Source organism: Mastacembelus armatus, chromosome 10, assembly GCF_900324485.2.
Source record: "Mastacembelus armatus chromosome 10, fMasArm1.2, whole genome shotgun sequence".
Taxonomy (NCBI): Eukaryota; Metazoa; Chordata; class Actinopteri; order Synbranchiformes; family Mastacembelidae; genus Mastacembelus; species Mastacembelus armatus.
Genome location: NC_046642.1, coordinates 15,744,701 through 15,757,176, shown reverse-complemented (window position 1 = coordinate 15,757,176; position 12,476 = coordinate 15,744,701). Strand labels below are relative to the sequence as shown.

At 41.4% G+C, this 12,476-nt stretch overlaps 1 protein-coding gene across 2 annotated transcripts; it reads right to left on the bottom strand.

Annotated features, from left to right (window-relative positions):
• Positions 1-240: 240 nt before the first annotated feature.
• On the bottom strand, positions 241-12,264 carry eda (ectodysplasin A). 2 transcript variants are annotated; one of them, XM_026329669.1, is made up of 8 exons: positions 11,816-12,264; positions 5,336-5,435; positions 3,397-3,435; positions 2,930-3,100; positions 2,551-2,585; positions 2,382-2,433; positions 1,668-1,792; positions 241-1,354 (listed from the first exon to the last, which is right to left on the bottom strand). In XM_026329669.1, the coding sequence occupies exons 1-8, from the start codon at positions 12,140-12,142 to the stop codon at positions 1,094-1,096; spliced, it is 1,110 nt and encodes a 369-aa protein (XP_026185454.1). In that variant the 5' UTR covers positions 12,143-12,264; the 3' UTR covers positions 241-1,093. The 2 variants fall into 2 exon arrangements, with proteins under 2 accessions (XP_026185454.1, XP_026185453.1); XM_026329668.1 differs by having other exon boundaries at positions 242-1,354; positions 1,662-1,792.
• Positions 12,265-12,476: the final 212 nt, after the last annotated feature.

Sequence of the window (12,476 nt, the reverse complement as noted above, 5' to 3'; positions counted from 1 at the left end):
TTTACAGTGGTATTGTGAAACTTGCTTCTTTTTAATAAAGACAAAGGCCTCACTCAAAGAGCATCATTTGTTCTCGTCAGTACTCCTGCCAATGGAGTTCAATATGAAGGAGAAATTTTAACCTTTTAAATCAATACCACCAGGTGCACGAAGAGAAAAGACAATGCGTTTAGACAGAAAATGAAACATTTTAATCCATCAATCAACTCTATTTACAAAAGTATATCCCATTTTATATACAGTATGTACAGAGATGTATAAACTATCATTTTCCCACATGGATTCATTCATACCATAACTAAACAACAGCACTGTAACAAAACATATCACTGATATTCTGCAAAGATGCTGTAGTGCAAATGTGTGCAAAATATATAGTGCTGTTGCTCTGTGAATACCTTATAACTCCAGTTTTAATAGATTTTTTCAGCTTTGCATAGATACCTTTACACTTGCTTTGAGCACTTATATGGTCTTGTAATCGTTTTTATAACTCAGGGGCACAAGGAGCTTCAAACCCCTTTGTAATCCATTGACTTACAACTGTTAATACAATTAAATTAATTAAAAAGGCCAAGTATACAAACTGCAAATAAAACATTTCAAACAGCTGGTTTGTTTTTGGAGATACAAGATTATCATCCAACAGCACTTAAAAGTATGTAAATATTAAGTATTTGTCAGCGCAGCATCCTTCCTTGTTATAAAGCGAGATGCTCTCTGGGTTGACAAAGTAGTGACTATAAATAGAAAGTTTTGTTTTGTGAGGACATTTGAATCATCAAGGCTCATCTCTCTGCACAGAATCAATATGAGGGGAAGTGTAACAGTCCATATTTTCCTTTCTAATGCAGATATGTGAAAGTGAGCAAAAGTCACACAGGGGCTTCTTCAACTTTATTTACCTAAAGGATTTTAGTGTCCTCTAAACTTGGGCTGGACTCAGGTTAGAATTTGCATCTAAACACAGTTCTAATGAATTCATAAATCCTACATCGGACGAGTTGAGTCGACAGTATGCCTCTGGAATGATTCGACCACCGAAGAACAACTTTTTTTTTATTTCTGTAGATTGCCTGTGGTTTTGTAGTTATCAGTTCTGTCCAGCAGATGGAGCCTCTCCAAGTCTGACACTTCCCAGGAAGGTGGTGTGGTTGGTCATACTGATGAGTGTGTCCTCATAGACTATGCGTATGGAAATCCTCTGACCGGCGCGCAGTAGACTCACTCCAGCCGTGTAGCAGGTGTTGAATTTGCGCTGGCCCGTCTCGATGCTGCAGGTGCAGCGTAGGAACGGGTTGGAGTCCACCATCACCTCATAGCTGGCAATGTCAGTGAAGTTGAGGTAGTACACCTGGTGGAGAGGGGAGACATAAAATTCACAGAAGACTGAGAGGGGTAGTCAAAACAAGTCCACAAAGTATTTAAGAGCTTATTTAAAGTTGAAACAGCTGGAATATCAGAGTGGCCAACAAAAGGTTGAATTATAGATCTTCACATTTAGCCACAGGCAGAGCGAAAAAGGAATACGTCTGATAATACAGCTCAAAAATATATGGATTAGCAAAGCAAGCAGGTTTTTAAACTTAACCACAGAACAACTGCCAGTTTTTTCACTGTGAACTGTAAATTTTAAGAGTTACGTCAAGGACCGTACTCACTTCTACCTGACTATATATGAAGTAGACACCATCCAGCAGCACCTCCAGCTCTCCAGAGCGAGAGTGCATTTTAAACACACGGTGATGGATGGACACCATCTTCCAGTTCCTAAGGATGCCTTCAGACAGGTCTAAACATGTCACAACAAACAAACAAGAGGCAAACAGTCAACATAATCAGCTATAATTCAGCAGGGGTTAACTACAAACACAGCTCGGTACAGAAAATATAAACCTGCTTACACAGAATGAGGATAGCCTGAATCTGCTAGCATGTAAGGCTTCTGCTCCTGTTAACGTGGGTATGATTTGTAATATAAGCCTATAACTGTATACTAATCCTTTAATAGTTATAGGATTAGACTAGGTTTACCATAATCTTGTATAATCAAACAGTAAATATTACTCACAACACTCAGCCCTTTAAACCATAAAATCTTAGGTCCTGTAGGTGATTTTTTTTTCTTTCCATGAGTTGACCACATAAAGGAAACACTATCTTTAGGAAATATGACAAATTCTGGCATGCTCACTCGCTCTGCTGCTCTAAACATTTTAACAACCAAATGTCAACAGTTTTTGTTTATATTTATTCTGCTGTAATTCTGAGGTTCATCAGGCATGTGCAAACCCAAGTCTTTGACAAAGGACATTGACAAGGATTAAGCATGTTTACTGTTTTGTGTCAAACACTGTAGTGAGCACAGACAGAAAACCCACCTTCTCTCACTTGGATCGTTGTTTCCTGCCCTTGCAAATGAACCACAGCAGGCTGAAAAACAAAGATCTCTGGTGACTGATCTGAATACACAATAAAACAGGAGAACAGCTGTTTCGTCAGGAGTTTTGTGTGGCATCAAATTCAATTTCAAGAAGTGACATACTCTACCTGGAATTCCTTTGTTTTCGTCTTATCGAGAACCCCTGCAACAATAAGAGAGACATGATAAAATTCTGGCCTTCAACATGGCTAAGGAACAAAGAGAAGATAATGATTAAAACATAACAAAGTGACATAGTTTGAAGATAGATCACTGCTATTGCACACAATGTTTGAAATCCTACATCAGACTCTCTCACCATGCAGGCAATGAGCTCATCGATTTTGACAACTTGAGCCCCCTTCTAGTGTGGGAACGTGTCTACATGCAGGAAAATACTGTAATCTAAAAACAAATCTCTTGACTCTTGGGCTTTTTCAAGTTCTCTGGCTAGAGTCTCGACTTTCTCATCATGTTTCTGTGTCATTTCTATTTTAGGTTTAATACCTGCTGGACCTTGAATGCCCGGAGGTCCCTGTGGCCCAGGAGGGCCAGGTGGTCCAGCAGGCCCCACAGCATTGCTTCCTGGAATGCCAGGGATTCCAGGGATGCCCGGTGGCCCCTGTGGGCCCGGGGGACCAGGAGGACCAGGGGGGCCTGGCACAGACCTTTTCTTCCCTGTAATAAGAGAAAGCAAAATGATTGGCAAGGGAAAAAAAAACTGAGAAGGCTAATGTTTTATTTTTCATCTGATATGAAGAGAGGCAAGAGGCACGAATGATGTCAGAATTTGTTCCTGATGGACAGAATCAAAAGTCCCTTATTTTAAGCCAATGCGGTTACTGAAATTTGGATGACATGCCAACTATAACTTTAGAGAGCAGGCAGTAGGTAGCCATCTTACCAATTGTCTAACCAGTTTTCTCTGACTAATAGTTGAAGACAACTGAAATTTAGGTTGGATTTTCAATTACCTTTTTTCTTCTCTTTCCTTTTTTCCTTTCCAGACAATTCTGCAAGAAACAAAAACATTGTGATTAAGCTTGAAATGGTCTTCTGAACAATTATCATCTCAGATAACATCACATGTATCCAGCTCATTCCATGCAGATATCATAAATAGGCTAAAATAACAGATTCAGTTGCTGCACACTGAACACTGGAGGTATGTCAGTCTGTGGTATCTTCTAGTGTAGTAATTTGTAAGTGTGGTTTCACCTCCTCTGTATGAACAAGTGCCTTAAGCATTCACAGGCAGTGGAACTGGAGAAGATCATTAGAGAGATACTTTATCCTGCCAAAATCCTTTTCTTTGAATTAAGCCCAGATGGAGAATGCAGATGAAAGTGTGGGTGCACGTGTGCGTGTGTGTGTGCGTGTGTCTCCCCTTTACAACCATGTGTACAGTATGAGTATGTGTGCATGAATGTTGGTGGGGCATCTATATTGGTGCTCAAAAGACAAAATGCACTTAGTGCGCATCTGGGTGTGTGTGTGTGTGTATGTGTGCGCAGTTGAAGAATCCTTTTCAAAAAGCCGTCTCGCTACCCTTGTGTTTACCATGTCATTACAACTACAAAGGCCATTTAACCTTAAACCCTCACAGTTTGAGTCCCCTTCAAACATATGGCCAGTGTTTCTCCTCTGGCTAAATGACTGGATGCATCCGCATAGATTTCTCTTAATGAGCAGCCCTATCTGAAATCTGGTGCCCGTTAGGAGTGCTGAGAACACACACATGCGCACGTGAAAATACAGGACACACACAAATGCACAAAAACACACATCTGAGGCTGAGATTACAAAAGCCTTTGTCTGTGCACTCAGTGCAGAGGAGAGAGCTGGGAATGATTAGTGTTTAGAGGCTCGGGACTTTACTGATTTATGTAGAAAGTCTCAAAGGTGAGTTTTTTCTTCTAATTTAAACACAATCACTAAACTTCCCCCCAAGTATTCAGTGTCACGCCACAGACATTGGAATGCCTTGTGATCATGCTGCACTTGTTGCACTCAGACATGAAACTTCAAAGGCTTTGCTTTTTTATTTGCATAGCTCACATTCTAAACAAAAACTACAAAAGCAAATTCAGACATATTGGCCACATGGTTTTCTGTGGCGCTATTGATTATGATAAATCAATTCAGTGTAATTAATGAATCCACTGAAGTCTCAGATGATAACCTTTTCAGAAATTCCCACGTGGTTCTCTTAAATGACTGCATACTCTACAAAGCAATTTTTTCCTTTTTGTTTTATTTTCTGAAGGTTCAGGGCTGACCAAAAACACGGCTGGATTCCAAAGTCTAGATCTGCTTAGTTGACAGATACAAAAGATATTTCAGGGACCTGATATTATTTTGAGACGGGGGAAATCAATGCGGGCTTCGCTGTCTGTTTCAAATTGGTGAAACCCTCCCAAACCCCTTGTTGTCCTTGTTTGCTATCCAAGTAATAATCAATCCCATTCCATTTAATCTCTTGCTCTATAAACTCTGCAACATTATGTGGTGGAGTTGCTTTGTTAAGTAAGCACAGAGCAATAAAAAAAAAAAAAAATCAATTCCACAAAAAAGTGAGAAACCATTAACAAACTGTTTGCAAAATTTAAGAGTCTTGAGTCCACCATAGGTCTGTTATTCACACCATTACTGAAGCCCCTCCAAATAAACATGGATTACAAAAACCATTACTCAACAGTTGACCAGACCATTGCCAAGGACATATCCTAAAAATAGACTGATGCAGGTGCACCAGAGAGCAAAACGTGTTTTTTTCTTGTAACTAAACACACTGAATGTGGGCTTTGCATCTAAAACAAATATGAAAGGGGAGACAATAAAGCTAAAGTGTTGAGATTTGAGGATAAGAGACACAGGAGTTACATGATGATAAATCCAAGAAATGGCCTGTACCTGTTTCTGGCTGCTTGCCTGGACTCCTTTTCGCTCGCTGAGTTATGCCCCTGCTATCCTCCGTGGCATGGAAGTCGCTATTTCTGTGCAATAACTTCTCCTGGTAAAGCAATAGAAATTATTAATGAGTATAGAAAATTCATATAGCAGAAAATTGAAGACAGAATATGCACTTTGAACACTGAGACTCCTCAGAATATTAATACCAGCCAAGACCGCCTTATATTAATTCCTTGAAGCAAACAAAAAGAATGAATGATATAAGATTTTGAGAGCGAAACCCATGTTACAAGTGGACTTTCTGTTCTTGGGGTATAATGTTTGCACAGAGACAACTTCAGGCATTTGAAAAGATGTGAGACACTGTCAGCCAGCATATTCATTCGTGGCCAAGTCATTGTCTGTCCCATTGGGGCTGTAACCTATCCTGTAACTCAATTCACTTTTGTCTGTGTTTCTGCCGTTTGAGACAGTCACCTGGACACGACTGCTCTAAAATTCACCTTTTTATACAAAAGGAGGACATGAATTGCGGTTAATATGAGAGCAATACCCATTCACATGGCACCTGGTCCCAGCCCTATTCAGAGGCAGCATGAATAAGCCAAAAACAGAGTTAAAGAAAAGGATGGTCTGAGCTCACCCCTAAAAACAGGAAAAGCTATGCTACAGCGGTGGGGTGTTCCCATGGGCGAGTGAGTGGCGGGACAAACCGCATGTCTGTGTTCTTCAGTGACTGGTTCTGGTCGACCTACATTCACATGAACTCTGCAGGATGTACTGACCTGACTGTCACACGCTCAAGACATTACGGGCTCTACTAGCAAAATATTTCGTGCTTGGGATTCAAAGTTTAAAAATGCTGATTGCTTAAAGTCACTTTCTGTTAGAACAGCCAGGTTGTGATCATATCTTTGGAGGACTCCCAGAACCCGATAGATAATGAAACCCGGCACTTGAAAGACAATAAGACCACCCAAAGCCTGCCTTTTGTCAAACTATCGGTCACACTCTGGATTGTCAGCATAAATGACATTAAGCGTACGAGACACAAAAGACTGCAAATGGCTGAGGACAGACGACCAGGCAACTTGTACTGTGCTGGACATCTGCTTGGAGTTTGTATGACTGACATGTCTGAAGCAGTGACGTGTGCAACACCTCAGTACGGATCAAAAGATAATAAATAATGATGTATCATTTAGCCTTTCTGCTATGAATGAATCGGACAAGCTTACTGACAGACACTTTGACCTCTCTTTTTCCATGGGGGCCTACCCCAGTTGGGAATGAGATGACATATTTCATGTTTCCATCTGTGATGCTCAAGTAAACATAGTTGTTAAATCCCAAAGGAGAGAAATCTCCTCCTGAAAGCGGCGTGAACTCCCATTGCCTCTCTATGTGGTTTTCAGACAGAGCCACTGAAAGACCATAAGAAGACAGACGAGAAAAGTTATGTTTCGAATTTCTTCTATACCTCATCTCAGATGTGGAAACCCCCCGTGGTGAGGGATGAGCTGGATCATGTCAAACACCCCTGCTGGCTGTGTTGGGCAAGTTTAAAGTAGTTAAAGTCTATGCCCCTGACCAGCTGCCAGCCATGTCTGACCTTATAAGCACGGGAATTCCAGGCTGATGGAGGGAGTATGCATTGGAATGGTTTATCAACACACAGACCTCCAGATGTTCCCGCAAGCAGCGACGTTTGCTGTTCATTTGGTGCACAGGTGCCTTCACATCTCCTCTCCAGCTGTTGGCATATAGGGGGTTTTTACTTCTCAAAGGATTCTGGGTGTATGTTCAAACATATGGCATTACACTTTCGTCTGTTCTGACAGCCAAACACGATTCAATAGCCAATTTCTGGCCTAAGCTTAAGCTCCAGAAGAGCACAAAAAAACAAACAAGCAATCTTATATGCTACTACCAAACGGGTGTGGCTGCTCTTTTATTAGATGAAGGCAACAAAGTGATTTTTAGTAATTTCATTATATGACTGTGAGAAATGGTTTTGTGTCTTTGTTTGCTTCATTGCACTTCATTACAACATTTACAGCCTTCATACCCTTCAAAGGCATGCAGAGTTACAGTAAATCAGGATGACAACGTGTTGGTATGTATGCCAAGTGCCAACTATTGAGTAAACCATTCTTTTTCAGCACAAGGGAAAAATGCTATTAATTAGAGGGCTTTCAAATCTTCAAAGCGTGGGGGGTGCTGTTGCACTCAGAGGACGTGATTCCCTGTTGCTCTGTGAGGATATGACTAAAATTCAATCACCCCAGGGATGTGTTATTTTCTGATCGCACAAATTCTTTTTGCTCTATTAACACTTATTATTACAACTTGCATTCATACCCATTTCTAGATCTATACTACGAAAATTCTCTGATTATGAGAATAAAATGGTACACCTTGAATAATTTTAAGCCATCATGTTGTTGGTACTGTTTCTAGATCAGATTTTCAACACATGATTACCACAGAGACATTGGTGTCTGCAGCAATGCCTCTAAACCCTGGACCAACTGTGAAAATTAGTCACTAAATTGCAGTCGAGAACATGAGGTTACAAAGTTGAGGAGGTGAAACTGAGGGCTGGTGGCTGAGCGTGCCAGATACAGACTGGGTGCCCATCAATGTTAACAGGGATTACTGACTTTAATGGCATGCATACTGTTTAAGAGCTGAAGGCTCATAATACTCCTGTGATTCACACTCCTGGACAGAACAATGACAGCATGTTTTCTTCATAAAAAGCACTAAAAAGGAGTGTCCTTACCTCCGCCAATATCAGACACTGTTCTCTGGAAAGGCCATGTGCTTTAAAACATGGGTAATTTAATAGCAGTGTCCATAGACTGAAATCGAAAAAAAAAAAACAAAACAAAAAAAAACAAAAAACTGTGGAGCTCAATTTAAGGGAAATGTTGCCTGTCAGCAGCCAATCACATTTCAGATTGTTGCAACACTTGCTGGCAAAGCGATGTCAAGCTGAATGCTGTGAATGCCATGAGAATTTATTATTTTGGTAGATGTTTGTGACTCTGGACTTAATCTTTACTGGGCGTCTACGCCATCTGTCTGTCAAGACAATTTAAGCTTATATGGAAGAATTTGCAGCCTCATATTTCTGATGTTTTACCTCCTCTGCCTTGTGCCTTTATGACAGTTGTGTCCATAGTGATTAAACCCTGATACACATCTATCTGTACATATGATACTGGTGTTTTAACTAATCATGCACTGGTCATAATTAAAGTAGATGTGGGTGACAGCCCACCCCAGCGCCCCAAAGCATGTATGCTGCTGAGCACTTTGTGTCCCATCAAACTGACTTTTTTAATAGCCGTTAACTAGACTCCAGATGTTTCAGCATCTGTTCTTTGTGAAACTTAAAAGGCATACATCAGAGAAGAAAATTATTTCATATAATGGTTATAAGGAAAATGTTAGACTGAAGAATAAAACGCTATCTGAGCTAACACAACTCTGTGGATTGAATTTTATTATGTGAATGATTGTGGGGCTGACTGTGCGACACATATTCACTAATGCCCTGCATCACACTCGTACCTCACTCTCTAGAGCAACATGCAGCTGGGAGGGGCTTTTTACTGTTGAGAACTGTGCAGATCTGCTGGGCAGCTGGGATTTACTGCCTTGCTCAAGGGCATAACAACTGTGACTGTTGAGGCGAAGGCTGTTCACTTCCCAGGCCCACATCATAAATGACCAGATCTTCTGCTCTCATTAAGAAGCAGCTAAATGGAAGTGTGAGATCTTAAGTGGTACATAACATTTAACTACATGTCAGAAATGTTATCAAGTTCTCACCAAAAGAGTTTCAATTTTTCCTGATGGTTTTATTGTCTATTTGCCTATTGAAGTGGGTCGATTACCCTTTCAAGTACCAATTGAAACTGTAAAATTATATTGTTTCTATTTTTGTACTTGTATCTGATGAAGTTTTGACATTCGTCTGACAGATACACCTGATTTAATAGAATTTAATGTTTTTACTTTTACCTTTACCTTGCAGAATTACAAGGGGTTCCTCCTCTGTTGAGATATTTGGAAAACTGATAAGAAAACTCCCTTCAGATCAGGTGTGTTACTATAAATTCTGCAGATTTTCAGTACAAAATAGGTCCACTTCAGTAGAAAGTAATAAAACAAATAACATGCAGCTGAAGTAGTATAAGACAAAAATGGGAAGAAATTTATTAAATTGTAATAAACCCTAAAACTGTATCAAATATTAAAATATCACTAGAATAAAACTAATTTGGCCTCCAGAATAAAAACAGTGTTTTATTTCCATAATAAACAGATGCATAAATTTAACCGAAATTTAGCGCAATTCACCACAATTCACATTTCCCCCTTTCCACAAACACTACGAATATATTCACAACTTAAAACATAAGAAATTTTACTGTGTTTTTACAGTTAAAAGGAACTTCATCATCCTTAACATCATGATCTCACTCTTTCCATTCTGTTTGGCCTGAGAAGCCACTAAACAATAATTTTGCCAAAAATGTCTGAATTTCCATGGGGCACACTGTTTACCAAAGTTGATTTATGATCGACACTGACCAGGCCAGTTAACAGCTTGCTGACACGCACCGACTTTGATGTGCAAAGCTGTTTTTACGTAATGAGAAACTACACCACTTGTTTTTTTCAAAATAAGGTCGAACCACAAAGCCAAATAAGCCTTACAAACTGCTACAGTGGTTTGTGTACATGATTCATGTTCTGCTGCAATGCACCTAGGACTGTCTTAAATAAAGTGCTCTATAAATAAAGTTTAATATTGATATACTGACTGGTATTATATGACAGAAACTAAACGCCTTATGTCTGTTACATCAGTTGTGTCTATGTAAGTCCTATATTTGTTTGTTCCTGTACCTGATTGTGTTTGCTTTTCTTTAGCTTTCAAGGTAGGCGTTTCATGTTCTGTTACACTTGTCTGTATACCTGCCCATCATGTCAAATTTCACTGATGCTGCATTTGCTGACAGTTGTGTGAAAAATCCAGTACACAATTTTTAGCTCTCCAAAAGAAATTCTTCAAAGCCAATGCCCGAAAAACTAACAAGTGCGGCCTCTGCGTCCAATGCCACATGCTCCTGTTTCTCCAACTATGTAAACTGTGGGATGTGTAATCAGAGTTGTTTAATGCAGACATCTGGCAAGGACAGCATCACAGCACTGTTAAATATTTACAGCTGGGCAACAGTCTTTCACCTCATGAAGCATCACCATCTGGCTTGAATACCGAGCCCATCTCACTGGGCTCTAACCAGGGAAACCACTACTCTCTAAAATAAGCTTAGCAGAGGCCACACTGAGGACTAAATGGAGAGGGTGCGTTTCCCACTTGTGAAAGGAAAATGTTACACAGTAAACCACAATACAGGCTATGTATCTCTAATCTTTCCTACAGATAAATAAATGACTCTATCCTGAATAACCTAATTCCTCTGAGTGACTATCAAGTTGACGGTTCTTCCCAACTACATGTCCAGCCAATGCCCCACATGGAGGATCATTTTCTCTGCAAAAAGGTTACACAACCAGTTACATATGAGCTAAGTGAGGAAGAAATGTAAAGCTGAGACCTAGACTTGGTCCCTTTTGTACTAGTAAAATTAGAGGGTGCTGTGGTGGTGGTGGTGGGGTGCTGTTGCCAAAGCCACAGACAACACAATGAACATTCAATCAGCCCCTGCTGCCAGAAAAGAAAACACATGTGAGACGAGGCTGGCTCGGCTCCAAGTACCAACTGCCCCATCTAAGTCCTGATGAATTTACATCAGCCCTTGGGCTTTGCACCTGCTGGTGATCCAGTTAATTTTCAGTCCACCTGCTCCATCACACTGACTGACCCGTCTCCGTGAATTCAGCTGGGCAGGCTGCCTAAGTTTGGAGCATCAGTCAGTCCGTTTAGGTAGAGCTCTGGAAACAAGGCAATTTGGGTAAAATGCGGTTTGATCAAAGAAGCAGAGATGAATGAGTTAACTGGGAGTTTGTCAGTTTCTTGTATCTGGATGGCAAAAGTTGAACCATTACTTCAAGACTGTCTTGATAAGCCTAGGTGGACCTGTTTACCTCAACATGAGACTTTGGCCAGGTGACAGACTTATGCCCTTGTGCATCTTTGTCCAAGAGGCTGAATCACGCACACGGGAGCGCTAATTCAAAACATATTTGTATGGAAACTGAGCTGGCAAACTTCGTGACAGGCTACTGTAAAATAAGTTGCCCAGAAACATGCCATAACAGAGCACATACACAAAACCTGACACCGTGAGGAGGACTGAGCGGAGGTGAATGAACACGAACAGCCTCCGTGAGAGGAATGAAAACAATGCCGTGTTGAAGAAGCGGCTGTGGCTCCTTTACAAAACGTTTTTTTTTTGTTTTGTTTTGTTTTTACGGTTTCTCTTAGCTGGATGTTTTTACCTCAGGACCCTCTCCGCCGCGGCTGCTACCGGAGTCCAGTCGCGGGTGTCCTTGGGGCGAGACCACCGCCGCCGGGTCAGCCAGGTCACTCCCCGAAAGTGTCATCATGGAGTCCCGCTTCTGGTGGATAATCTCCCTTCTGACTTCGGACTTCAGGTCCAAGTAGCAGACGAGGGTGACAGCGTGCAGAGACAGCGACAGCAGGAATAATCCCAGGAAGACAACACTGCTGCTCCGACTCCTGCACTTCTTGTTACACGTGCAGGGAGCCGCTCTGGGCATCACTTTGTCCGGGAAATCGTCCGCGTGTGAACCGTCGCATGCCATTATCGGACGGAGCGCGAGCCAGACGCTCTTTATCTCCGCATAATCAGCTCGTTTGTCTCGCGCGGGCCGCGGCTATTCATTAACGTGGAGACTCATAGGTGCAGCAGCAGCAGGTCGGTGCAAACTTCTCCGAGTATCTGTAGTAACAACGGGGGCCCGCCTACCTGTTCTCTGATTGGTCCGGGACAACTAGACCCCAGACAATCCGGGCCACAGGCTGTGTGTGTGCGTGTACATGTTTTTCCTCCGTTGTGGGGACTGAAACCTGTTTACACAGTGACATGTGGGGACTGGGCTTGCTCGTAGGGACCAAATCCAGGTCCCCACCTTGTAA